Source organism: Erithacus rubecula (genome assembly GCF_903797595.1).
Source record: "Erithacus rubecula genome assembly, chromosome: 2".
Classification (NCBI taxonomy): Eukaryota; Metazoa; Chordata; class Aves; order Passeriformes; family Muscicapidae; genus Erithacus; species Erithacus rubecula.
In genome coordinates this window covers 54799808-54827136 of record NC_136685.1, presented here as the reverse complement: position 1 = coordinate 54827136, position 27329 = coordinate 54799808, and the positions used below count along the sequence as shown (strand labels likewise).

The following is a 27329-nucleotide window of genomic DNA, read 5'->3' as shown; positions in this document are numbered from 1 at the left end:
TGTTTGTTTTGCCTAAAAGTAAATAAGCTTACAACATTACTTTGTGACATTCAATCACTGACTGGACAAAGAGGTCAGTGGTTACTGCAGGCACACTAATTGTTAACACAAACCAGAGCCTAAATTCTCACAGCAAGGACCAAGTTTGCTTTCAAAAATTAAGTTTGTTCACAAGAAAATAGCAGCAACATTCAACCACTTGTTTTATTAACATTTTAGTTATAAGAGTGGGAAGTATAAGTGAAACAAACATAAATAAAGCCTAAGTTATTCTTCGAGTGCTCCAGACTGAACTGCATCCTCATAGCATCCTCCTCTCTCTTCTTTAGTTTCAGGGTGCAGTTTAATAAGGTCATCAATTCGAAGAATAGTAATTGCAGCTTCTGTTGCAAACTTGAGACTCTTAGTTTTGACCATGGTTGGTTCAAAGACACCAGCTTGCTTGTTATCACGAGGTTTTCCATTGATCAAGTCAAGACCAATCCTGCAAAGAAGGACATGTCAGATGGAGAAACAGTAGAAAAACAGCTGGAAATATACTGTGTAGCTACTACTTTGTTGCAGCAATACATACACAGGACTGAAGGGAAGGGGCACAGTAGTTCACTGAGAACATACATTTTTACTATGCACATCATGGTTCAGTAAACTGGGAGAACAATTTTACATCTAGGTCACCAACCCACATGGCTTTTACTAGCCTTCTAAAAGACAGATACTTGCCATTTCAGATTTTTGCGATCTGGGTTAACTTGAGCCTCATTGTGGAATGCTCTCAATTTTGCAACAAGATCTGTGGCATCCTGAGCGGCATTTACTGCCAACGTGTTTGGGATTACTAAGAGGGATCTTGCAAATTCTGCTATTGCAAGTTGTTCACGCGATCCCTAGAAAGAGGAAAAAAGTTTTTAAACCAATAGCTGCAACAAGAGAGGAAAAAAATACAGCCACAATCAAGAACAGCACTAATAGGTAGGGGTTTTCACATGCAAAACCTGTGTTTGGGTCAAAGAACAATAGAGTCTAATTATCAGAGTTAACTTACATCCTCAATTTTAAAGAACCATCTTAGTCTGTAAGATGATTAGATTTTCATGAACCACAGAAATGACTTCTAGCAGATGAACATAAATGCTTGGAGATTCATTGTGCAAGTCTAACACATCCACACCATTGCTTCTTTGTGCACGACTTACCATACTGGTTGCATAATTTTCAAGATATATTGAAAGTGCTGCCTCTACAGCACCACCACCTGGAACAACAGACTTGGATTCCAAAACCCTTTTGACAACACAGAGAGCATCATGTATAGATCGTTCCATTTCATCACACATGAAATCATTGGCTCCTCGTAAGATAATTGATGCTGAAGTACGAGCCTTTGTACTAAAAAAGAAAGGAATGAGAAGTCAGCTGTGTTTGATGGAATCTAGATTAAAATTTTTCTTGGTAAATTTTTTCTTCTAAAGCCAAGTTCAGCGGAGCCTTATTACTTCAACATTTAAAAGAAAATCTTAACATTGTTATGTCCCTTTGCAGGATACATACATTATAACTTAATTTCTAACATGCAAGCACCTAGTTTGAATTTCAGTTCTTTAAAGAAAGCTACCTGTCAAAATGTAATGACAAGATGTTTTGCAATCAAAGAGGGGAAAGTGTACTTATCTAGTAATTAAGACAGCTCTCAAGTAAGCAAAAATGACTGCCAGTGTTATAGAAAAAGCTGTCACCATGTAGCTGACACAGAAGTGCCATGGGCAGGGCATTTCATTCACACTCAAGTAACACCACAGGAACATGAACACCCAGAAGGGATACTGAGGCAGTAGAAAAGTTATTTTCCAAAAAATGTTGTCATTAAATTAATTGTTATTTAAGTGTTCAGGTACCAGACAGCAGTGACAGCAGCACAAGTGAATACTATCTTTCACTAGAAATGGTAAGATTTAGCTCACATCTCTTTATTCAGATGGAATTACTCAGATGGTACCCATTTCCCTTTACCATCTCTAAAGGGAAGCCAATTTAGAAATACTTGTTTATGAACAAAAATTAAAGTAAAAATTGCCTAGCAATCTTATTTGTCGCATATACTGCAGTTCACAAATATGTATCCAGCTCCAGCAAGAGATGAAATACTGGTACTTTCACCTCTTAATTTGCAGTGGATTTGTGTATAACTACTTTCCCATGTGTGTAACTACTCCAACTACTAAGATAGCATGAAGTAAATAAATGGAATTTTATCTCCAACTTAGTAGAGAACATATACAAAACTGAGTATTTTTAAAAGGATTCTTACTTCTTGATTAAAATCAGCTCATCATCACAGATTCTTTCTTGAATCACCTCTTCTGCCTGTCCCAGCATTAATGCCTCAAAACTCTCCTCACCTTCAAGGTTTGCAAGGGTTGAGCATATGGTTGCTTTAACAAACAAAAAAGAAGTGAAGTTAACACTCAATTCCTGCACATCATCCTTTGCCTACTTCCCAGAATAGGTGGACAGAAAGAGAAACAAAAATAAAAGTGGTGTTAAATAGATTTTTCTTAAACAACACTTCCAGTTCTCAGGCAGAAATTTAGTATTTTAGTTTATAACTGATAAAATGACTGCTCCTTTTGTTCAACTTTTACAGCACTTTTTTTCCACAGCCAGTACAAGCTCCCATGCTTTACCACAACGAAAATGTTTTCTTCCAAATTCAAGAAATGACAGATAAAAGTGTGTACAGGACCAGATTTTTTTAGATATGTATTTAGTGATTTAGTAGTTCTTTATTTGTCTTGAACTATCTAAACAATGTACTTAACTGTCTAAACAGAGGCTTATGAATGCATGCATAATAAAGACTTCTAAATAAACACAGATTAAGGCTTTTATTTCCACAAGAGGCCAGTCTTCACAGTGCAAGTCAGCATTTTCTTCTCCCACTGTAAATCTTCAGCAATCAAGTCTTAAAATACTACTACTTTGACGAAGGTCACTTAAAAGCAACATTAAAGCTAAAAATAAGTGCCTCAGCTTTACTCATTCTGACCTTGAATGTTAAGAAGCTATATTTTAAAAATCAGTTTACAAATACCCTAACAACAGCTTCTACTTTGAAGAATAAATTTATAAACCAGTTATTCTTATACAGACATACCTCCTGATGCCTTAGCAATCCTCTTAAGGTCTTTTTTTACAACTCTTCGCACTGCCATAGCTCCAGCATCAACAAAGTATTTCAGACACATATCATCAATACCTCCAGTGGTGAGGATAACATTGGCACCAGTGGCCAGAATCTTCTGGATTCTTTCTTTGGTAATATCTGACTCTCTGCAAAGATTAATGTCCAAGTTATAAAAAGGTATTAAGAAATATACCATCACATCCTGCAAGCTAATTTCCTGAAATCTTAATGCTCTGCAAGAATGGACTACTGCACAAACACACTTGCATTTCTTGAAAACTGACTTAATACTAGTTCTGCCTCCAGAAGCGAAGGCTCCTTCCATTTCTATTTGGTATTGCTGGGAAACGTTAACATTCAAAACATTTTTTACCTCTTGCACTCAGCCAAAATTACATTGAGCCACCTCAACTGAAGAGACCAAATCAAGCCTGTGAAACCCCACTGCCTCAGTTATTCAAGCTTCCACACACCTCTGCCTTATCTGGTCCAGCTTCTCAGGGTCTGAGATAACAACCTGAACACCAAGCTTCATTTTTGCTTTCTGCAGGCTGAAGTCAAGGCATGCAATCTTTGCATTAACTATTCTCTTGGTCATACCTGATGAGGAAAAATAAGCAAGAAGGATTTTGTCAAATCAATTTAACAGAACATCAAGTTAGCATTAGAGATTAAAATTAATGTTACTTCCACATTTCAGATTTCTACTGTTTGCTTCTCCACCTCCAGTTCTGCCCTACTGCAGAAAAATGCCAATCAACACTTTCCAGTATTACCTTTTTACATACCTTGTCCCCAAAATGTGAATGACCATGACAATCTGACCTATCAATCTCACATACTCTGAGTCACCTAATCACAGCACAGCTCTGCTAAACACAACAGTTCCCCATAAACCTGGCACTGGTTCCCCAAAGGGAAGCATTTAGGTTCCACCAGACCACAATGCTACCTTGCTGACACTGAGCTAGGGAAACAACAGCAACTCACCAATACCCTGTGAATCACTGCTAGATGGCAGGCTCTAGTCTAAGAAACACTGGTGAAGTGCAGTATTTTGTGTTCTTGTGTAATTGTTCTGGGACTGACAACCCACGTGATTTGCAATGATTGCAGCAAGGAAGAAGAGCAATACAGAAAAACAAAGAGGACTGAGCTGACACAGAAGATTTCTGAAACACAGCCTGCTCTTACCCTGTGAGCCCACCACACAGTTCAGAGCGTAACCGTTCACAAGAATGCTCTCCTTCTGGCTGCGGCCATGGGCCTTCAGAACATTAACAGAGTTGATGGGGTACCGAGCCTGACCCTTCTGGTCTGTGTATTTCACTGCCAGAGCAGCATCCACCACCATGTTAGCAAAGAAATCACCATCACTGAAAGGCTGTTAAGGTTAAAACTGAAGAAGGAAAGTAGTATTATGCTTAAGGAAAAAAAAAGAAAGCAACAAACCATGAACAGAAGTAACTGACAGTGCCTAAACTAAGTGTCTGAAAAAGAACTTCAGAAAGGCACAAAAATGTTAACTCTCCTTACCATTGTCTTAAAGGAATGACTCATTGTAAAAGCTACAGCACTGGTAAGAAAATTAGACAGACTAGTATGAAACCTACATTTTGCATACCTTTTGTTGCTAAAGAAAATTATGTATCCTATGTTCAGTCTGCACAAAAGCTAAAAACGCAGGTTTTTGTGCCCATGGAGTAAAATTCAACTTTCTTCCCTCTGGATTCATTTCCCAGGTACCACTGTAACACATTCTTTCATTCACACAACTCTTTATTTAGTCTCCCTAACAAGCAAAGCAATTCTTAGGAAACAATACCCTTTAAAAGCTATCATGATGTGTCAATCCAGATTTAAATAAATTGGGAAGAGTTTGAACATGCTTTCCCATGCCAGGTCACAGTATCTGTAAAATGCCTACACATCCTGTGTCATGTACATAAAAACTAACCAAGGACACTCTATCCTAGCTACTGAAGCTCTCCAATCAGCCACTCTCACTTCATTCACTTAAGTTAAAGGATACACTCCTATAATTTTCGAGGACATTGATGTTTTAGCAGCATTAATTAGGCACTCCCTGCCCAACTCATCTGTGTTAATAACAAGATTTTCATTGATGTAGCGAACAGCTTCCCTGTAAAATAAAGAGAAATAGACTGGTAAAGAACCACCTGCACAAGAAGACAAAAACTTTTATGTTTTCAGGTCTCCTAAATGTTACCTCAAACAACAAAGGGATAAAATCAACTGCTCTCCAAGGAAGTAAGTGATTGTCACTCCGTTACGTGATTACAGAAACATAATTAAAAAAAAAAGAACCCACAAGAAAACCCAACCCAAACCAACAAAAACCCCACCACCCCTGCAACAAATCACCATATTCCACTTGGCACTAAAAAGTCTGTACTAATGCAGTTGTAAAATGCAGAAATTCAACTCCATCACTTTCTTACTTGCAGGCAAGTCTGTATCCACCGATAATGGAGGTAGGATGAATTTTCTGTTTCACCAGCTCATCTGCATTTTTGAGAAGTTCTGCAGCAATAATTACCTGTTTGAAATACATGCATTCAATACGTGCATTCCACATAAGAAAAATAACTACCTTGTGCAACTCGGGACTAAAGACAGTTTCTGATGTGAGGTGAGAGCTACCTCATTCCAACCCCCAAAGACATATCTGAAGTCTCAGACAAGTTTTCAACACTCAGTATCTTTGTTGGTACTTCATTTCATGCAGTCATTAAAAATTAAAAACCCAAATTCAGCCTCTATCCCCAACCTTCAAGACAGGAAGAAATCAATAATAGAACAGAATCAAGCATATTTTTTTTCCAGAGCACCACTTTGCATATGGAAACTAGCATCTATGGAAAACTGTAACACTGACTTTTGATATATCTGCCCATAAAATCTGCTACATACCACTGAGGTGGTCCCATCACCAACTTCTTTGTCCTGCAGGTCTGCCAGCTCACAAAGGACTTTTGCAGCAGGATGTTCCACTTCCAGCAATTTCAGAATGGTCGCACCATCATTAGTAATGGTCACGTCCTAATTTTCAGAAATCAAGTGTGCATATGAGGTATATTTTTATTACACGTTCACATTTCATTGCATTTCATAACGTTTACACAAAAAGAAATTAATTATTCTTTGCAATTTCCCATAGAATAACTACTTACACCAAAACTTTCCTGCTTCTTTTTAACCAGGAGTCCTACTCTAACGACAAAAATGTTACCAGTGCAGAATCTGCACTTTCTTTTGATCAGAAAAGCCTTCGTGTTACCACATTTTGCAAATACTGGATAAGTAGTCACGCAATCATCTCCCTCCAACACATTGTTTTATTACATCAACCTAGAAAATTACAAACTTTCTTCAATTACTTGAAATATTTTAAAATTTAAAAAAAAAATTACATAAAAACTTAAATTACTTTTTTTTTTTTTGTTATTTCTCCTAATGTAGAGACCAGGATATAAAAGTCATCACCTGCTAAACTTGACTTACATGGTGAAACTCACTTCTTGCAATCTGACCCATATTTTAAGTGGCTACAAGAACTTACCTGCAGAAATAACTGTACCACATAGATTACCGCTACAATAGATGAAACTAAGACGATGTAACACAAATTACACAATACTCAATTTTGTTACAGTTCTCCTACTCCTTTCAGAACCACGGAAAAAGCAGGCACATGCACATTAGACCTATGAAGCACACTAAGTGGAAGCACTTTTACACAGGAATACAAGTTCTGCTGACATTTCTTAAAGTAACATTACTTACCCCAATATCATCCACCAACATCTTATCCAGACCAACTGGACCAAGAGAACTCTTCACAATATTGGCAATAGCAGATGCAGCAGTAACTGAATAAATGAAAGAAATAAAAAAAAAAGCTTTATCTTCCCAGCTTTAGGATGATTCTCAGGTTTGTAAGAAATAGTGGAAGAACCAACAAATCAGGAACTAAAGGATGCTTTCTCTGCTGTCTGGGTGAGATGGAGAGGACTGAGGCCCTGAGGAGGAGCAGTGGTGTTAGATTAGTGGGGTTGGTAGCACTGCTGCTTTTGATGGCAGCAAGCTGTGCCACAAGACTTCACTCTCATTGAGTCCTCAGTTCTGGGCTGACAGAGAACAATGGTATCATCACGTATCAATTAGTAAAACAACTTTTGGTCCATATCAGGCCTGTGACTGAAACAACACATTTACTTCTGCAACCAAGTCACCGAAAAGTGACTTTTGAGTCACTTCTAAAACACGAAGTGTTTAAAACACTGGTTCATTTAAAGATTGTTCTGCCATCTTCATATAGGAAAAAGATACAATCAACCTTTTCCTTCAGACCGTGGCAAGTTTTTCTCTATCCCACAAGCATAGCCACTTAATCTGGAAATTGAAAAAGTGGTAGTTAAATGGGAATAGTTATAACTCAGAGACCTTCAAACAAAACAACAATTTCTTTCCCTTAGGAGGACTAATAGCAGCTTTCTGGAAAAAAAGTAACGTTGTACCAACGGTGCCATTAGCACGTGGAATCTCACTCGTGAATTAAAGCAAGGCTTGTAAATTTTAAGTGGAGTGCCTAAAGTATCATCAGAGCTACAGGAATGAATCTCAGTTTGATCAGGAAGCAAGTCTTCGGCTTGTTCCTTTGTCTTTTGTCTACTCAGAATCCGAGATCAGTCTCGGGATTTGCAGCCTTCCCCAGGACATGGGGTACAATCCTGAGCAATGGGTAATGTGCTCGAGAACCACAGCTACAGACACGCATCTCGAGGGTGGTCCCCGCTTTCCGAAGCAGGTTCCCTGTGCTGGGCTGGGCAGCGGGGATCTTTCCCTGCAGAATGCTCCGCAGCCTCAGGCCCTGCGCGGCCGGGACGGGGCAGAGCCGCCTCCGTGCAGCAGCAGCCGGCCCGGCCCGCCCGGTGTCTGCGGCGGCCAAGGGAAGGAGGGCGGGGGACGCGGCATTGCGTCGCCTCTCAGACTCCTCGGGGCGGCCCGCGATGGCGTGTGCTCCTCGTCCGTGTGCCTCCCTCCCTCCATCCTTCCATTATGCCCTCCCTGCAGCAGCAGCGGCCGGGAGGGAAGGGATCTGTCGGGAGGAGCGCCAGTTCCTGGGCAGAGCGGGGTGGGTGAGCACATGGCAGGGCCGACCATGGCCGCGCCATGTTCGCTCCTTCCTGCCCCTCCCTTCCCCCCACCGCTCCCCCGGCCCAGGCCGGGGCGCGCCGCCGTTACCGTTTTGCGTGCGGACCGTGTCGCCGCTAGTCCGCTCGCCGAACACGGCCAGGGGCCCCTCCATGGCCGCCATCTTCCCGCCCGGGCGCGGCGCCACACGCTCAGGGAAGGGACGGGAGCGCGGGGAGCGGCAGAGGGCCGGGGCGGCGCGAGGCACGCTGGGAGCGCGCCCCCCTGCGCGAGGGGGTGGCGGGGCGGGCACACCCCGCGGGGGGCGGAGCCGCTCCCCGAGCCTGCCCAATCCCGGGGCGCGGCGCCGCCCGGGCTCGAGCCCCGATTGGCGGGCCCGGCTGAACAAAGGCGCCGCGCGACGGGGCGGGGCCGAGGGGGCGCTTCCACGAGCTTCTAGAAAGTGTCGCGGGCCTGGGCGCGCAGGCGCGTGGGGTCCCGCCGGTGGCGGGGTAAGGGGTGGGTGCGGGAATGGCCGCTAGCCAGCGTTGGGAAAGAGCCTGCTTCCCGAAGGGGGGACCTCGGCATGCGCGGCTGTAACTGCGCTTCTCAGGCATCTAACTCATTGGTCGGGATTGTACCCCGAGTGCTGGGGGAAGGCCGCGAATTCCAAGCCCGGTCTCCTGTTCTGAGATGGCAAAAGATGAAGAAGCTAGTAGATCTGCAGCCTGGAAAAACTAATTCAAGCTGACATTTTAGGCAAAACAATTTTAATGAGAATTACCCAAAGTCATGACTGCGATTGCGCTTGGTAACGACACCACTGTATTGTTTGCAGGTCTCTGAGCTGTAACTGTTCCCATTATCCTACCACTTTTTGATAAGTAGGTTAAGCGGTGACGCTTGTAGGATAGGGAAAAGCTTGCTACAGTCTGAGGGAAAAGTCTCAGGGAGTGGTGGGGACATGGGGAAACCTGCAAGGCTCAGTATGGGCATGTGATGATTTGTAGGGCATGGTGTGAAGAGGCTTCTCGTATTTTTGACCTTGTGGGGCCAGGAGAGACCTCCGCAGCCGAAGTTATGCCCGGCTCCTGCAGCAGTATCCAGACTTCATCTGCCACGTGGTGCCAGGGTCTCACCAGGCCTTCAGCCTCCTTTCGACACAGTTTGCTCTCAGATGGCTCATTAAATGCATTTTCAGGACTACAGCAGTTAAATACAGCCCCAAGTAGGGTTCCTGCACTGTCATGCAGGAGGATGCTTTGAGAAGGCTGAGCAGCTCTGCTGTACCTGTGTGCTGTAGGAGCGGTAAGAAAGAAGCCTAAAACAGAATGATGGTAGTCCCCGAAACACCTACTGTTGCTCTTACCCATTCCCCGATCCTTTCCGCGCCTTGCTCCCTCTTCCTTACACCCGTGCCCGGAAAAGCGACCCAGTGTCTGGAGGCCGGCATTTCCTAAAGCCCTTTTTCCACGGGGAAAAGTTAAAAGATGATCCCCCGAGTGGGGGCAGTGTTTCTGCTCTATTTTGTGAGACGCGAGTGCCACCCAGCAGACCCCTTTCCCTGAGGCGGCGCTGGGCGGCCCAGCCGGCGGGGCGGGAGCGGGGCCGCGCTCGGCGCTTCCGCCTGCCCCGCCGGCGGCGGCCGGAACTCGGCGGGAAGCGCCGCCCCTCGGCATGGCGGCGCCCGGCTGTCCCTGAGCGGAGGGCGGGCAGCGGCGGCCGCCCGGGTGCGGCGGGCCCGGCTCCCCATGGCGCTGAGCGGCCGCCTGCGGCTGGCGGCCGGCGGGCTCCGTGCGGCGGGTAAGCCCAGGGCTCCCATGCCGGCCCTTACCGGCGGCGGCTCCGCGGCCCCCGTGCTCCCGGGGCCGTCCGGCGGTGCTGCTGTGCCAAGGATGAAGGGTTTATACCTTGTTATTTGGTAGCGCTGTCTCTGGTTCCTTGAGTACTTCGCTTTCAGTGTTTTGTAAAGCTTTGGCTCTAGGGATCTCCTAGTCACACGTGAGTTTAGAAACGGCGTTAGTATACTTGCAGTTCACCTCATAAACTGGGGAGACAGGTTGAGGTCTTGTCATTCATCTGTTAAGTGCTTAAAAAATAACAGCAAGATTATTCTGCCCTGCTGACTTATGTAAGCTGTCATTCTGTGCTATATCAATTCTGCTGTCTGCACTACGTGTTTTTTTAATCTTTGGTGGGTTTTTTTCTGCTCTCCCCCGCAAGGTCTTCGTTTTGCATCAACTACAGCCAGTCTCAAAACTGAGACTGAAGTGGACACAAGTGAAAATGAGGTTGTTGCCCCAAACTTCACTAACAGAAATCCTCGGAACTTGGAGCAGATGGCCCTGGCTAGGAAGGAGCGTGGCTGGAAGACAACGTGGCCAAAGCGTGAGTTCTGGCACAGGTGAGTCAGGAAGTTACTGCCAGAAATGAAACTCCAAAAGAAAACAAACAAAAAACCAACCAAACAAACAAAAAAACCCACAAAAAAACACCAAACAAAAAAAACCCCAAAACAAACAAAAACCCACCAACAAAGCAAACCCCAGAACCCCATATACAAAATGTGTATTTTGGGTTGCTGAATCAGTTAGCACATTAGTGTCTCTTAATCAGCAGGCACCTTCTGTGTTCAGAGAAGAGTGGATAGTAGCATGTGAAAGCATATGTGGTCAAGATTTTACATCTATTTCTAAGACAACAGTAATGTTGCTTCAGCAACAGCTTTTTAATTCGAGATTCACTCCTATGCTTACCATGCTTCATGGTTTTATTTGAGGCACCATAATAGTCTGTTTGGGGTTGGTTTATGTTTGTGGAATTTGTTTTGTTTTAATTTACTTGTCCTCTAGAAAATAGGTTCATTTTAGGCTGGCATTTCAAACTCTTTCTTTTGTTCTTGTGGGGAGAACACCATACAATGTTCATTCATACAATCAGAAATACTCGCTCCTAATAAATATTCTACTGTTATGTGTGGAAGGTTTTGAGGTACCTTCTGATCACTTGCAGATCTTAACAAGTTGTTACCTGCTGTGTCAGCTCAAGCTTTTAAGAGACTGCATAGTGACCCTAAAGCTCCATTTCTGTTCGAGCAGTTCCCCTCATATCTCTATTCCATATTGTGCAGCTGTACAGTGCTTGGTTTGGAGTGGGTTGATCTGTGGCAACATAGGACTGTGGCCTTGAGATGAAAAGCTGCTCTTGGAATTTTACTCTTCTGAGCTAGTAATAGGAGTTGTGTGAGTTGACACAGGCATCTGTAATGACCACAAAACTACTGGAATTTGCTGAAATGCAAAGAGTACATTTATTTCATTACCTTGCTAACTGAAGGATCCCAAAACAGCACTAAGGTGGAGACGCATGATGCCAGTCTGTGCAGGTTGTCACCCATTTATTAGGGACGTTTAGGTTTGCTGTCATACTGTTGTCTCCCCTGTGCTATTCATGATCTCCAAACTTTGGTCTTCTGTCTGCCAAAACAGGCAGCTCAACAACATCCATGAGAGAGCCTCCAAGGCTCTTCAAACACCTGTGCTCCCTCTGCACAGAGATTCTAACTTCTCAAAACAGAGGAGAAACAACACTAGGCATAATACATGGGATTTCCCACAATGTTATTCTCCAGGCCTTGGCATTCCAAGCTGCAAGGTCACTTGAGCGAATCCTCCTCACCACTATTCCACTTTTAACCCTTTCCTCCCAACATGGGTCTTATTTTGTCTTAATAAGCAAAACATACAATATAAGGTAATTTAATATAATATGTATTAACACATTCAATTTTATTTCCTAAAGGGAGTAATTTAAGCATTTGGCTGTGTTCTCTGGAAAAGACGTTTTAATCTCCTCTTGTTTCTTTCCCGCACTCAGATTGCGGCTTGAGCGGACCCAGCATTACGTAGAAGCTTTTGTCGAGCGCTCCAACGGGGATGTTGTGGTATCTGCCTCTACCCGAGAGTGGGCCATAAAGAGACACTTGTACAGTCCCAAGGGAGTAGCTGCATGCAAAAACCTTGGCCGTGTGATGGCACAGCGCTGTTTGGAAGCAGGAATCAACTTTGTGAACTTTAAAGCCATTATCCCCTGGGAACATCGTTGTGACTCGGCAAGTACCCATCTCCTTATTCCTTTGGCCCTTTCTTCCTTTTTAGGCATCAGTTTTACTTCTCACTATTAATTTTCTTATGTGGCTTGACAATCCCTCCGTGCAACACTCAGAAGGGCAGTTTTGACAAGCTGCAGTTCTTGGTATTATGCTTCTGTGAGGTTGTTAACCTCTGCTTTTCCATATAACATGTCCCCACTGATTTTTAAGTCTTGCTGGCTTTTTTGGTTTTTTGGGGGTTTTTTGGTATTTATTTTTTGTATTTATTTCTGTCTATCTTTTAAACAAGATTCAGGAATTCGAGAAAGCTATGGAGGAGGGTGGTGTTGTTCTGCGTGAGCCACGAAGAATCTACCGGTAAAACGGAGACCTTTGGGAAGACTTTCCAAGGAACAAAGATCACTTCTTTAGCTTTGTGTACTGGTAGAGGGAAGGTCCAGAGCTGGAAAAAGTCTGAATGTGTCATCTTATAATAAAATATTTTCAAATGGATAGAAGTGTGTCATATGCTTTACTCTAAAATGATCAACACCTTTAAAGCTAGAATAAACTTACCATAGTTCAGCTTGACAGAATTTATTAATATTTCAACACTTAAAAAATATATTTTATTTTTAATACCTGAACTCTGGTAATGCTTTGATACTTGATCCCTGTACGCTGCCAGTCTAACCTAGCAAAGTGTAATCATTACATGAATGTTTAGAACTGTGATAAAGTAATGCGCAAATCTTGGTGAAAAGATTAAACTCCCACCGACTCATCTTTGCAATCATGAGATTCCAACTTCTTAACCACACGGGTAGTTCTAGGAGGGGAGCTGCACAGATGCGTGCTGTAGGGAATAAGAAGCCCCATTCTCCCCTTGTGTGTCTGCCTGCTGCTTGGCACAGGCTGGTGCTGTCAGTCTCTGCCTGATGGCTCTGCAGAGCTTCGAGTACGACCAGGCTGTGAAATCCCCACAGTGTATTGTGTGTCGGAGGGATCCTCTCTGACAGGCAGGGTCAGGGAGGCCAGCCTGGCCAGTGCAACCCCTGCACCGTGTCCCGGTGCTGTACCTGCTGCCTCGAGTTTGCGGGCTCTGTCGGGAAGGAGGAGGGAGCGCCAAGGGTGTGTGCCAGGGCTCGGCAGCGTGCGGGGTGAGCCCGACCCGGTTCAGGCATCTGTATTGTATCCTCAGTGTTCAGATGACATAAAGAAAAAAATCCACTGTTTTACTGCATTTTTACCTAGTTGTTGGTTCTTAGCAATAACAGCTCTCAGACAGTGATGGCCTCTGTGCGATCTGTATATCCGGCAGTGGGAGCTGCCCCTGCGCTCCCTGCGAGCGCGGGCTGTGCCGTGCGGCTTCACAGCCTCTCCAGTTTGCAGCCCGAGCCTCCCAGCCCCCGGCTGCCGCCGCCCGGGTCGCGCTCGGAGCTCCGCGGCGCTGCCTTTCCCATCGCTTGCAGCGGATGGGGCGCGCCCGCGGGGCAGCGCCGGGCACGCAGGCGCGCCGGCCGGGCCGGGCCGCGGGAGGGCGGCGATGGAGGTGGGCGCCGAGAACTTTGCCCGCTGCCTGCCGCACATCAGGCGCTGCATCCTCCGAGCCGCCTTCGTGGGTGAGCGTCTGGGGCGTCTCGTCCGACCGCAGTGCTGCCCTCGGACCCGCAGAGGGGCGGCTGGCCCCTGCCTACGTGGGGACCCGGGCACTGAGGGGCACTGCAGCCCGTCATGGCGCTGCTGCGCCCACAACAGCTGCGCTGAGGCGCGGGATTCAAACAGGCAGCAGAGGCTGGGAAGGGAACCCCGACTGCGGTGCTGGCCTGGGCTGGGGGCCCGCGGTGTTAGGGGCTCGGGCTGGGGGCACGAACACAGCGCAGGGTGAGGGAGGCCCCTGCTGAGGGGCGTGGGGAAGGTGTCCCTGCCTCATCCTGCCCCGGGAATGAGGCAGATGCAGGTGTCAGCCGCACAGCTTCTTCTCTTGAGTCTGCTTCATGCGGTTTGACAAAGGTTAGGGTGAAGAGGAGTGCTTGAGTGACCCCCGTCCTGGTGCTGGTGAAGCGCATGCCACAAATTTCAGATTCTCTTGTGTTGTTTTCATCTTAACAGCCCTCGATATGGAATTTACTGGTTTGCATTCAACTTGCCTACAAAACAACGAGCCCAGGTAAAACCATTGAACTTGAAATGTGAGGGAGGCTTGTTGCTCTAGCCCTGTGAGAGCAGCCTGTGCATAACAACCCTTCATGTGCCTGCTCTCCTTTCCCATTCTGGTTTTGTTCCCAGCCTGTTTGACTCCCCTGCAGAGCGGTATGTCAAGGCCAGGCAGAGTGTTCAGCGCTTCACTCCTGTTCAGCTTGGTAAGTGCAGTTCTGACACGGAAGGTGTTCTCCCCAGGTTGTGCAGGTAACTGGCCTTTACTCACTCATTCCAGAGAAGTTTTCATCTTGGGTTTCTTTTCCCCCCGCTCTGATGTTTAGCATTATCAGCTTTTTAATAAATAATATAAAGTCAGGTGGCCTAAATAGTTTTTACTGGTCTGAAGTTGACCATATTTAAAGGTCACAGTTAAAAATACAAGGCTTTTAAATCAGAGGATGCAAGCATATGACGGCAGCTCCTGTTCAAAGCAGTGTCATTTGATACAGTGCATTATGAGTAAGGGGACTATGAGGAAAATGAAGGCTGCTATTTCTGTTATTCCTAAAATAATAAATCAGCATGAGAAGGGACCTGTGGAGGAGAGCTATTGACAGTTTAGAACCAGTCAAGGAGTCAAGAAGCCAGCTCAAAAACAGTTTGAAATATTGCTCGAAATCTTGGGGTATATAAGATCTTAATGTGCCCAGCTTTTCCTAAACATTATTGTCGTGCAGTTGGACCCACAGACTCATCTATGTATGCATAGTCAGAGACTCATCACCATTTCATCTCTTGCCCTTTGCTCAGTCTATTTGTTATTTAATTCAGATTTGACTCCTTTTCCCACATAGCAGTGAGGGCTTGTCCCTTTCAGCTCTCAGGAATCCAGGGAGTGGACTGGCAGTTGCTGCTAAGATTGACATAGTGACATTTGTGAATGGAAAACGTGTATTTCTTGAGGGTTTCCCCACATCCCTCATCTAATTTGCACACTGTCTGCAGACATCCAGCTGCCATCTCAACAGAGGTTTCTTTCTTGCAGGGCTGGCAATATTCTCAAAAGAAAATTCAAACAAGTAAGTAAAAAAGCAGTTTTCTATTACAATGAGGATATTTTATGCATAATTCATTTTGGGCAGAGTTATTTCTTGTCTTTTAGAGATATTTTTATTTTCATTTTAGGTATGTGGTGCATTCATACAACTTTTTTCTCTTTCCCTCAACACTGGGAATAAGAGATACCGAATTCACCCTCTCTGCATCTAGTATTAAGTTCCTGTCTCACTATGGCTTTGACTTCAACAAGGTATGTAATCTCTGCCAGAAATGCAGAACAGAGGAAATCTGTGCAACTGCAGAAGAAATCAGATTAGTATCCCTAAATGTTACATTTCTGGGGTAATAGCATCTTCCTAAAGTATGAATGCATCCTGCAATTCATTATCAACAGGAGTAGTGAGTCCTGTTTTTTCTGAACTAATGTAAAGGCAACAACCACATCCTTGACAACCTCAGACAAATTTTTCTGCCTCAAAAAAGCCCCCAAAACCTATCTCTAGTAAGATAAGAATTTACTAAACCTTGGTGGGTGTCTTTACTATTCATGAAGGTGCAGAAGTACCAGTTTACCAGCATCCCATGTATTGCCACATTTCCCATTAAATTCAGACTCTGTTCAGACTCCCCTTAAGAGTACTGTTTTGCAATTCTGGGCAGAAAGCATCTGTCTTCTTGACTCTTGGAAGCATCTTGTTAAAGGAAAGGTAAAAGAAAAGAAAAAAACACTGATTACAGTTGACAAATATACTTTTCTTTCCTCCATACTTGTTGGATTGCCTACACTTCATCTGTCCTGACTAACCTGCTAATTCTCTAATGTGCTGTGAGAAAATCCAGGGGAATGTAACCAACCTGGCATTTTCTCTCCCTTCAGTTCCTCAAAGATGGAATCCCATACATGAATGAGGTACAGGAGAAGATCCTTAGGCAGCACCTCTTAGCAGGTACCTGGAAAGTCTGCAGGTGAGCACTTTCCAGAGAGGTGTCTCCTCAGTACTGTGTTCATTGCTCAGCATCACTCAGATAACATTTTGTTGAAATACTGAACCTGTTGGTCTGAACTCATTGCTGCCAGCTGTTCCAGCATGACATGGTGTCTGAAGGAAGATTGAGATCACAGGATATTATGCAAAGAATTGGCTGCATGCTGGGAAATGAAGCTTTTGCATTCCTACAGCAAAGCACAAAGCTTCACCTGTAAAGTGCATTTCTCACACTGTCTTTTTCCCCTCATCCAGCACTAGTTCTGCAGACAGGGATGTCCTGAAGAAAGCTATTGATGAAGTGACCTCTTGGATAACTGCAGCAAAAGAAGAGGAGACTATGATTCTGCAGGATTTGAATGGTATGAAACAGTGCCTCTCTTAGGCACCTGTGGGTCTGAGTGACTTCATAATTTCTTGTGAACCTCTGGGGCAATAACTGTACTTTCTTCTGTTAATCTACTCTATTGAGAGGGAAAGCACCAGTGCCCATCCTGTCTTTACAACTCTTTACCCCAGTTCATACTTTAACTCCTGTTGGGAGTTAATCTCTGGGCTCTGCTTTTCTGCTCTGTTGGGGTGATAGGTCTTTCTGAAGCAGAAGTGGATGTCTGGATGCTTGGAGAATGCTTTGTGGCAATTGACTTCCATTTTTTTTGCTTCTGCTGGTCAGCAACTGGAGAATTTGTAGTTACTCTGAATCAGGATAATGTTTTACATGTTTTAAATCCTGGGTGATCTGATTTTTTGTTTATTTTCTTCCCCTCCTTTCAGAGTTTAGTCCCTCTCATGTGGAGGAGCATGGAGCCTCGTGGAGATACATATATGCCACTGGAAATAAAAAGGCCACTTATCCCCCATGTTAGGTTTTGGGAGCACCATAGCAGAGCTGAGGAACTTCTGCGCTGACTTGAAGAGCAGGGAATTTTTGCAGGGAATAATTTGTAGGTTTACTCACAGAACCCAAAACTTAGTCTTCTAGGTCAGGGAATAAAACATGGAAAAGGTTAGGAGGAACAGAGTATTCAAGGCTTTGTCTGTTGACTTTTTTTGCAGAGGATGCAGTAGGAGGGGTGGAGACTGTGTTGTGCTTTTTATCTGCTTTGTCAGCTAGATATGATACTGATATTTTAATAGAGTCTGGCACTGGTGATCACCTGTAATAAGAAAGACATTTATTTAAATAAGCAAGAAGACAGATTCAGGTGTCTCTTAATTCTGCTCAGAAAAGGACTGGGTTAGGTCCTTATCAGCTATGGAGGAAAATGCATTGGTGCCATTTGTGTGCCTGGCTTCTGGGTCTGTTGCTCTGAAACTGAAACTGTCCAAAACCAGAGTGCATCTTCTTCAGAGTAGTAGCCTCCTCCCTCTTCAGTTAGTCTTTTCTTTTCCTCCATGTCCTTACTAAAGCTCATTTGCCTGAAATTTTCACTGTGATCTTTGGTGGGAGGGGGTTGTGTTTTGTTTATTTCTGTGGGTTTGCAGTTATTGGTGTATTTTTGTTTTGTGTGTGTGTGTATGTGTCTATGTTTTTTGGTTTGTTTTCTTTCTGTCGTTGTGTATGGTAATGTACCAGGATCATATGTTGAGGAATATTTTCTATATGTTGTATATGTTATGGGAGAAACGTGGTGAGTTCATCTGTCTAGAAGAATGATGTGAGTGATGATTGTGTTTTACTTAATAGGCTTGTCTGCACCTCTGAAGTTTTACTGCTTTTTTTAAAATTTTTTATTTTGTGTCATAGGCTATCATATGCTTGAAGTTCAGCTGGTTCTGAGGCAGGCTCTCAAAAATGTTTGGACAGAGCCTGTTGGAGACAAGAAGGTGAGATGCAATGTGGACCTTTTGGAAAGAGAATTTCTCTCTGGACATACAGGACTGGCATTCTTGAAGGGACTCTGAAATGTTGCTTGTACTTTTAATGATAGGGTTGAGGAGAAGGAAGAGAAGACAATGACAAAGGAAATGTTGATGGTGGGATCCTAAGAAAAGGGATACAGAAAACCAAGCAACTCTGGTTTCTGTTTGTCCTGTATCCCCAAAATCCCTTTCAGCAGAAGTGCTTGTCCTTGGAGCACATCTGGAGGCACCCTCCCTGTGTCTTCAGACTTTATTAAGTTCCTCCTTCAATGCTTCCACAAGAATATACAGTTTTAGCATTTTCTGTGGTTTTCCTGTGCTGACTTCTGCCATGAACTTGCTTTGAAGACTTTTACTCTGTGATTTGCTGTTTTGCTATTTGCTACTGGTATTTTACATTAAGTGCAATATTTTCTGTATTAAAACTGTGATTGTGGGTATGATTATGATATCAGTCAGTTGCTTAGAATTAGCTTACAGAAATCTTTTTTTTTTTTTTTTTTTTTTTGCCTTAGTCCTACTCTGGTCTGATAACCATTGTCCCCAGAATGTCAGATTTACCCAGCCTTTTCCTCTGAAGCATTCCCTTTGGGGACTCAGATTATATGATTGCTGTTTGTTTCTGGGTTTTTTGGTACCATGAACTTACCATATTGGTATCAAGTTAAATTGAATTAGGTTAATTTGTGCTCAATAAAACCCTTTGGTAGGAATCATCCTTTTAAGTAGAGAGGCACAATAAAGACTCACTTTGAGCAGGCCTGTTTAGTTACTGGAGCACTGATCTCCATATAGAAGTGAGACAGTCCCAAGGTCACGGGATGGATGCAGTTTTTCTGTCCTGCAGTGCCTTGAAGCTGAACTTGACCTCAGCATTGCTGAACCCCAGTAAGCAATGTACAAATAACTAGCAGGGGAGGCTGAGATACTCAGTGACTGTTCTTTTCAGGTAATGGTGAAAAAAGTGAGTCCACAGCGTCGTCAGCTTCTGGAGAACTCTTCTTATGACCACTGTCAGGAAAAGCTCATTCTCCTGTCTGCCCGGGGCTTTACCAACCTCTTCCTGATACTTGTTAAAGCCAAAAAGGTAAAATGCCTTAACCCTACTCTCATTTTCATCTCTTTTTAATTTTGCTTTGTTAAATACAATCTTAAAAATCCTGGTGTTACAGTTTGAATCACCATCTAAGAAAACTGAGCAGAATCTTGCCTTTTGGGCAAGCTGTGCTTCTCAGCATGTGACAGAGCAGTTTATTGGACCATGTGGACCATTGGTCTGACTGTGTGGAAATTCTTACATTCTGTCTGCAGCTTATCAAATGGATTTCAGCTTTAGAGGACTATGGGTGATGTGCAGCAGAGACCGTCCCTGCCCTTGTGAATGAGCATATAAATCTGATGGCTGGAACCTTGTTCAGCTGAACAGGGAATCCACTTAGCTCCTTAGGTCCACTTGAAATAGAATGCTGCTGAGACAGTACTCTCTCAGAGAGTTCACAAGTCTGATTTCCTGCAGGCAGTAGTCCTCCTGTGAGCCTTGCAACCTGAATGACTCCTGTGCAAGCATGTGTGGGTGTTGTATGCTGGAGGAAAGGGTTACAGCTGTTGAGTGTGCCTGTGTTTATCTCTGAGCTCTCTTCAGAAATGTGCTCCAATGGGCTGTTATGTTTATATTCCTCCTTAGCCCCTGGTGGGACACAACATGCTTATGGACCTTATGCATCTTCACGACAAGTTCTACAGGCCTCTCCCAGGTACTGCTGTGTGTAGCTGCTGTCCCAGGCTGCTGCCTTTGCACTGGGGGTGGAACAGGAGGTCCAGTGGCCATTTGCCACCACGGACACCTGCAGGGCTTAGTAAGCAGCAGGGTTGGTTGCCTTTTCTGAGTTCTAAATGCTGGAGAGGGCGTTGTTGCCTGCTGTCACTTCTCTTCCCTGTTACTTTGCAATTCCATTGGATTTTCCCTTTTCCTGATGTCTTTCTCCACATGTGCTTTGCTTTCAGAAAGCTATGAGGAGTTTAAACGGAACATTCACAACCTGTTTCCTGTCATCATAGACACCAAGACTGTAATAAAATCTGTGCAGAAGGTGAGAGGAGTGCCCTGTGAAAATAACAGAACTGCAACCAGTTCTCAGTGTTGCTTTGGGAAGTTCTAATTTTAGATCTCATTTAACAAATTGGCAATGCAAGTAATTGAACTCGCCATAAGGTCTGTCGTGGTTGGTTTTCTAATACATTCTTCTTTTATAGAAAGGTCTGTTTCCTCGAGTATCTAGTCTTTTGGAGGTGTATGCAGTTTTGTGCAGGTAAGTGGTGGCCAACAGAGCTTTCAGTGATCCCTGTGTCTTCTTTGGAAAGATATTTCACAGTCAGCCATTTCCCATGCTCATACTTCCCTCCTCTCAAATGTTTTTCAACTGGATCCTCGTCTTTCTAAATTTAAGAGCAAAGGATTCACACATGTTTCTTATAAAGAATTGTGTAGTAAATTGTTTGTTCTGAGTCACTTGTCACATTGAATCACCACTATTTCATTGGTCACAAATTTGGTTTGCATACAGCTGTATACACAGCCTGAAAAATGTTGCTTATGTCGTGTTCTGAAATGAGGAAGATTCAGTTCTTGGTGCAAATGTAAAATGTAAAAATTGTAATTTCAAATGCCTGTGCTGAGAGAGGACTGCACTGAGCCCAAAACAGTAACTAAAGACCGTGTTCAAATGGAGCATGAGTAGATGTTGTATCTCATGAGCTTAGTCATGATGTGGTAGGAGACTTATTTTACACTTCTTTTGTGAAATAATTTTTTCCATATCAATTTTGCTAAGGAAAGGAAAATCTTGCCTGTTTCCCATTACCCCCTAGTCCCAAGAAGGAGATGCAAAATTAATATTTTTTTAAAAACAGTGCTGGGATTCTGAGGGTTTGTTTATTAGCAATTTCACACTGCATATTCTGCTTGATTGCTTTTTCTTTAATTTTAGTCATTCCAGGGGTATTTGTTATCTTCCAGGGTTCCCCATTCAGATAGAACCATCTAGTCAACCTATTTCCCTGCAGTTTTAGTTCTGCTCACATTTTTTTTTAATATGAAATTAGAACAGATTTTCTGCTTATGAGTTTTGAATTAGAGAAGAAACTAAGGAAGTATTTAGGAGTTAGTTTTCAAGAAGAAAACTGGTAGATATTACTCAAATATTTTGGCCTTTTCCTAGAGGCCTACCCAAGTTAATTTTAAAGTCTCCAGTAATTTTTTTCTGAAATGAAGCTACATGTCACTAGAGAACAGTATTTTTTCTCTAATATACTTAGGAAAGACAAAAATCTCACACATCCACTTGTCTTCAGCAGCAACCTAAATCCCAAAGGTCCACCGTGCCCTGTTATAGCTCTTGCCAGTGGCTGCTCAAGATACGGTATGTTCTTAAGCAAATCTTCACAGTCAGATAGATCAAAAGAGGTTTGTTGTACCCTGTGGGTAACTACATGCAAAGCATGAGGGAATGCCAGTGGGTCTGTTGAATTTGCCCACAGCTGCTGGTACACATTTTTGTCGAGACCCAAAGCCTGGGCTCCCAAAAATGTGTGTTCTGCATGTCCCTGGTAGCTGCTGAGGGTAATGCAGGGCAGGTTTGCCTCATGCTGCTGGTACAAACAGCATTTACACTATATTGGGCTGAACAGAACCTGACGTGGGCTGTGAAGAGTCAGGAGCCCTTGGAAGGAGCAAGGAGATGTGGGAAACAGCTGTCTTAGAAGGAAAAGTAGAAGGAGCTAATGGTGAAGTAACAGTGGCTCAGTGGCTGGTGTGCAGGGTTAGTGATGCCTGTGCAGGAGGTTGTGTCAGGACATGGTGTGATACTGGCTGAGATGTTTTCTCGCTTCTCCTGGCAGCATTGTGTCCTGCAGCACAGGGCATCCTGTTTTGAAAACCATCAATAACATAAACGACACAGTTTGGTTTAGACTTTCATAAAAGTTGAAATTTTTTAATGTGCATCTTGCTAAGTTTTTCAGAGATTCATGTAACTGTTGCTTCTTTTTTTGGTGTTTTAAAATGCATGCTAGAAGCACAGACTTTTTACTAAGTGTAAAGTTTCAGGGTGAGGAAGGAAACAGAGGGGAGGGGGAAAAGAACCTCCAGAACAGTGGATCTTATGAGTCAGGATTCTGCAGTGTGAGTAGTTTTCACAGCATGCTAGATGTGTTTACTACTTCCTGATTTTGTTTGACACTTACAGCTGAGAAGAAATCTCCTCATGAGGCAGGCTATGATGCATTTCTCTGTGGTTCAGGTAAAATGCTTAAAAACTCCTTCAGAAGTTGTGTTGGGATTTGGCAATCTTTTCCTTCTCTCGAGGTCTATTTGATGCTAAGAAATATTTGTTTATATACAGTCTGTTGCTCTTAGTAACTTAGCTGCACTTCAATGCATTTTTGCTTTCTATGTATTTAGCTGTGTTTCTCTAGCTTTCTTCTAATGCCACCTCATTATTCCTTTCTCTAGTTCTTCTGATGTCAGCTCATTTGCTACTGTGCAGATCCACAGAGTGAGTATTGTTTAAGTGTTGACTAAAAATTGCATTACATGAGAGGTTTTCCTATGGAAAACAGCCTTCCATTTGCTCTGGCTGACTTCTTGTTTCACAGGCTGACCTTCCTTTTGGACAAAAGAAAGTGTTATTGGAAATGTCATGTTCTAATTAGATTTTTATTTTATAAATCTGAAAGTAGTAGTTTTATGTCAAAGCTGACATTTTAAAAATGAAATCAGGGGCCATGTGATGGCTCAGAGGTTGGGAAATGACATTATGACTTCTTTGTTCTTGAACAAGCTCTCTCAAGCTCAGTTCACTTGGGTAAGGGTCAAATAATTTTCCATTAGTTTCCATTTTTGAAATCCCTGTGAATCAGTGCCTTCAGTTAAGTTCCCTTCCCTTTTCTTGCAGCTTTTTGACTTCTGTAGGAAGATACTAAGATCTGAACTATCTGTTCTGTCACTAGTTGAAGAGCTTGACACTGTGTAGCAGTGCAGCACCGGAGAAACAAAACTTTGTTCTCTTTTGTTTTCTAATTTAGTGATGCGGTGGAGGCTGAGCCTTCTTTCTCACAGTATCTCACCGTGTTAGCTGAGCATGTGGACAAAGTGAATTTCATCCGAGGTGGCGTTTCAAGCATTGTGCGTATGAATTGCAGGTCTGTGACCTGTTTGTGGGGTGCATAGGGCAGTGGCCTACGTGGTAGCCTCCTTAGAGGAGAGGAATCCACGGGTGCTGGGACCCATCATGCCAGAAATTGTCATCATACAAGTGACTCAGTGGACCTTTTAAAATGGCCAGTGAGTTGAATTGCTGCTTTGCAAAATGTATTCATGCTGGTATTCTCTAAGATGGCATTAGCCAATCTACATTGCTGTTTCTCAGGTAGTTTCTCCATGGTAGTCATGACAGTTTGCTTTTATGACAATATTTAGACGAATCTTGGGGCAAAAAAAAAAGTTACACCAACAGCATTATTATACAGCCTGTCATTTATTTGTCATGTTCTGAATATTTTCTGATTATCATACTAGTGCCTCTATAGTATTTCCTAATTCAAATATGTCTCAATACTGTAAATTTTCCAGAATTTTTCTGGGGAAGATGCTCCTTGCCGTCATCCCCCTGCCTTGGTTGTTCATGTCCGAGGCTGGCCAGGGCTGACAGAGAGACAGATTTACCAAGAGTTTAAAGCTCGTTGTCGCTTTGATGTCAGACGGCTTTCAAAGAACCAGTTCATTCTGCTCTCCAATAAATACAAGCAGTAAGTGATCAGAAAGTCTTAATTTTTAGTCCTTTCTTCCTCTGCTCTGCCCCTTTGTCCCATCCTCTCTCTGCTGTGACAGCCCTTGGGTAGAAAATCCTGCCCTGAGCTGTGAGGTGCTGTAAGCAGCCTGCGGGCTGAGCTCAAGCCGTGCTTTCATTGCAGAGTCAAGCTGGTCCTGCGGGATTACAGGCACCACCCTCACCTGCAGGTCTCCGTCTATCGCCACTGGAGGCACTCGCCGAGCGTGAACTGCCTGCTGCAGTGAGTTGTGGGAGCACGGAGCGGGGCGGTGGGGGTGGGGAAGCATTCCTTTCAGATCGGAGGCCCTGGCACAGCAGCAGCCTGCCACGTGTTTGAGTGTCCTCCTGCCAGCCCCTCCGAGGAGCAGGGGACTCAGGAGCAGGTTTGTTTGCTGACTGTCTGCTCATGAGCTTTCAGCCCTGGGCAACTGGACTTTAATCTCACTCATGGTTAACTCAGGAATGTTACTCTCTGGATAGCACAAAATTGTGTATGTGCTGTCATAGCAGAGAGGTGATAATCTCAATGAGCTGTAGCTTCAGCTCTAATAAGCTAGATGATAGGAAGGTGGAATCTCAGGTGTGGGATCGAAGTGGGTTTTTTGTACAGCTGACTTGAAAGCTTGGTAGTGGGAGAGAATTCCAGATTCAAAGTGCACCCCTTTTGTGAGGTGGTGACAGTGATCCTCATGAAGGGTGAATTTCTGCCTTGACATGGTTTGGATAAAAATCTAAGGGGTTAATAAACACAAAATTAAGTAATAAATATGAGTAGCCTAACAGCTTTTTATTACTCTTGTCTCTTAGAATCTCTGGCATTGTGGCACTGTGGTCCCTCTTGGCCTTTGTGCTTGGAGGAGCTCGTAGCTGTTGACTCTAAAGGACTACTGTAGAGATCAGACGTGAGGAACACTCACCTTATTTCTTGTGTTTGTCTGCTTTGTTTTGTTTCATTCAATAAAGTTTGAGAAAAAAATGAACAAACCTCCCCCCCCCAAAACTGTTACTGTTACCCAAAACCATTACTGTTTGAATTGTTTTCTTGGAAATGTGTTTTTTAAAGTGTGTTTGTTTGCAATTTGTGGTATTTTATAATCTGCTCAAAGCATCATTTCCTGAAGGGGGAGATGATTGTTTCAATGCCTGACTTACCTTGGTCCTGGGTAGGTTCTTCACAGCTATTCAGACCCTCAGTTTGTTTACAGTGCTGGTGCTTGCTGCATAAAAACACATTTCTGATGAAGTTCAGGAAGTTAGGAAATGAAAGGTGCTATTTTTAGTTTTGGTTGTAAAGTGGGGGAAATATCACTGTTTACCAAATGAAAACAGGCTCATGACAGATTCTGGGGAATGGTAAGTAATTTGCAGTGCTGTCAGTGCACTATCATGCACTGGTATTTTCAGTGGCACTGTAGCTGATGTTTGACACAGATTAGTGGAATTTATCAGGTTTCAATTTGTGGAGTATACAGAGGTCAGGTGAATCAGCACGCATTTCTGTTTGCTTCTAGTGCACAGCATGTGAGCAGTCCTTTATCCAAAGTAGCATGATAAATGCTTTGTAGATCAGTTTCTCTTGATACAGCTAGAGCATTTGTCAATCCAGGGAGTTTGGTCTTCAGAGATTTTTCTTACTAATCTCCTCTTCTTAAAAATAACCTGTTGATCCAGGGTTTCATATAATGGTTCCTAGATGTCATTAGTCAGACTTAATTGGATGGGGCTGATGCTCACCTAATAGGCAGAGTCTGCCATTAATTGACTGTAAGGTGGGAGTTGCTGCAGGGGACCTTAAGGCAGCAGCACAGCACAGTGCTGTGGTGTGCCTGAGGATCATGTGCTCCCTGCTGCTGAGGGCCTGCTGCTCACCAGGGGAAAAGGGCAGCACGTCTTCAGATGCGATTCTTGAGTTCTGCACAGCTTGTGGTTTACAGCTTGTTTCATAAACAAGCTCCTACAAGATAAGTAACTGACTTCTTGATGACCTTTTTTATAACCCTTCAGTGATGAGGTTCTCTGTCACAATGCTCCTTCAAGTACCAGTGTGTCTCCCTGCTTATTCTGTAGTGTTAATCTTCTAGCATCATTAGACGCCCACCTCCTTGTGTCAAGGAGAGCACAGGCTCTTTGTGTTGTGTAGGCTGAGGAAGATTTTCTCTGGGTGTTACATAGAGTAGCATGTGTTTTCACATAAAAACACTCTTCTTGGCTTATGATCTGGGAAACATAATACCCTTGTTCTCTAGGGTCTGGATTCAGCTAGCTATTTAAATGTGGGGAGACAAAACTTCACTTGCATCTAATCTTTACAGTCTGGGGATCATGAAGATACAGATGCCTGTGAGAAGCCCAGCAGTTTTTAAGGGAGCATGCACTTTGAAGAAACAAAGAAATTGTTCTGTCTTTAAATTTTGTTCCTCCCATTTTCTTCTCAGTGGCACACAGACAAATAATGACTCAGTTCCCTGCAGTGCTGTTCTCTTGGTTCATCATCTAGAGAAGCACGCTTCCCTGTGAACAAGTAGAGATCCTCTCACCCTTTTTGGAGAAATAGCCTATGGGTCTGACCATGTGTTTTCCATTTCCAAGAGACACGCACACCTCATGTAGCAACGTGTCATAGTGAATCAAGAGACCTGACTTTCCTGCTTCAGAGCTGGGAGAAATAAGTGACAATTGCTGTAGAACTTCTAGAGTGAGTTGAGTATGTTCTGATCTTCCAAGGAAAGAGTTTACAGAAACAAGTTGCCTTTCTCTAATAATTAAGGGTCACTTGTTCCTCAGAGCCTCCTAAAGAGCTCAGTTCCAATGAAATGTGTTAGCTGGGGGCTAGTCAAATCAGAGCAGAGACATTTAGCCCTGGGAACAGAGCAAGTTTTTCTGAGCAGCTGCTGATCAAGATACAGTCTTCCTGAATACATCAATCTGGCCAATCCAACCTCAGGCATTGCTTTTGCTCCAGACTAGGGAATTCTTACTAATTGAACTTGGATGTATCCAAAGTATTTCATGTTATGCCT

General features: G+C 43.6%; 3 protein-coding genes across 8 annotated transcripts; 2 read left to right on the top strand and 1 right to left on the bottom strand.

Moving 5' to 3' along the window:
* Positions 1-179: 179 nt before the first annotated feature.
* Positions 180-8643, bottom strand: TCP1 (t-complex 1). The gene is made up of 12 exons (XM_079297831.1): positions 8453-8643; positions 6992-7077; positions 6119-6247; positions 5647-5744; positions 5217-5327; positions 4379-4560; positions 3658-3784; positions 3155-3330; positions 2309-2432; positions 1197-1389; positions 724-887; positions 180-484 (listed from the first exon to the last, which is right to left on the bottom strand). Exons 1-12 carry the CDS (start codon positions 8523-8525, stop codon positions 268-270), a joined length of 1680 nt encoding a protein of 559 aa, XP_079153957.1. The 5' UTR covers positions 8526-8643; the 3' UTR covers positions 180-267.
* A 1324-nt stretch (positions 8644-9967) lies between these two features.
* Positions 9968-12949, top strand: MRPL18 (mitochondrial ribosomal protein L18). The gene is made up of 4 exons (XM_079297994.1): positions 9968-10144; positions 10565-10745; positions 12218-12452; positions 12742-12949. The coding sequence occupies exons 1-4, from the start codon at positions 10093-10095 to the stop codon at positions 12811-12813; spliced, it is 540 nt and encodes a 179-aa protein (XP_079154120.1). The 5' UTR covers positions 9968-10092; the 3' UTR covers positions 12814-12949.
* A 950-nt stretch (positions 12950-13899) lies between these two features.
* PNLDC1 (PARN like ribonuclease domain containing exonuclease 1) lies at positions 13900-25297 on the top strand. Of its 6 annotated transcripts, none has more exons than XM_079298909.1 (19): positions 13902-14053; positions 14544-14601; positions 14721-14794; positions 15619-15652; positions 15759-15882; positions 16510-16598; positions 16874-16980; positions 18366-18445; positions 19431-19568; positions 20166-20235; positions 20486-20571; positions 20735-20790; positions 21836-21900; positions 22726-22779; positions 22992-23034; positions 23564-23663; positions 24111-24286; positions 24452-24550; positions 25117-25297. In XM_079298909.1, exons 1-19 carry the CDS (start codon positions 13978-13980, stop codon positions 25181-25183), a joined length of 1596 nt encoding a protein of 531 aa, XP_079155035.1. In that variant the 5' UTR covers positions 13902-13977; the 3' UTR covers positions 25184-25297. The 6 variants fall into 6 exon arrangements, 5 of the variants coding, with proteins under 5 accessions (XP_079155037.1, XP_079155036.1, XP_079155038.1 ...); XM_079298913.1 differs by having other exon boundaries at positions 13941-14053; positions 21833-21900; XR_013773451.1 differs by lacking the exon at positions 25117-25297 and having other exon boundaries at positions 13900-14053; positions 21833-21900; positions 23564-23680.
* Positions 25298-27329: the final 2032 nt, after the last annotated feature.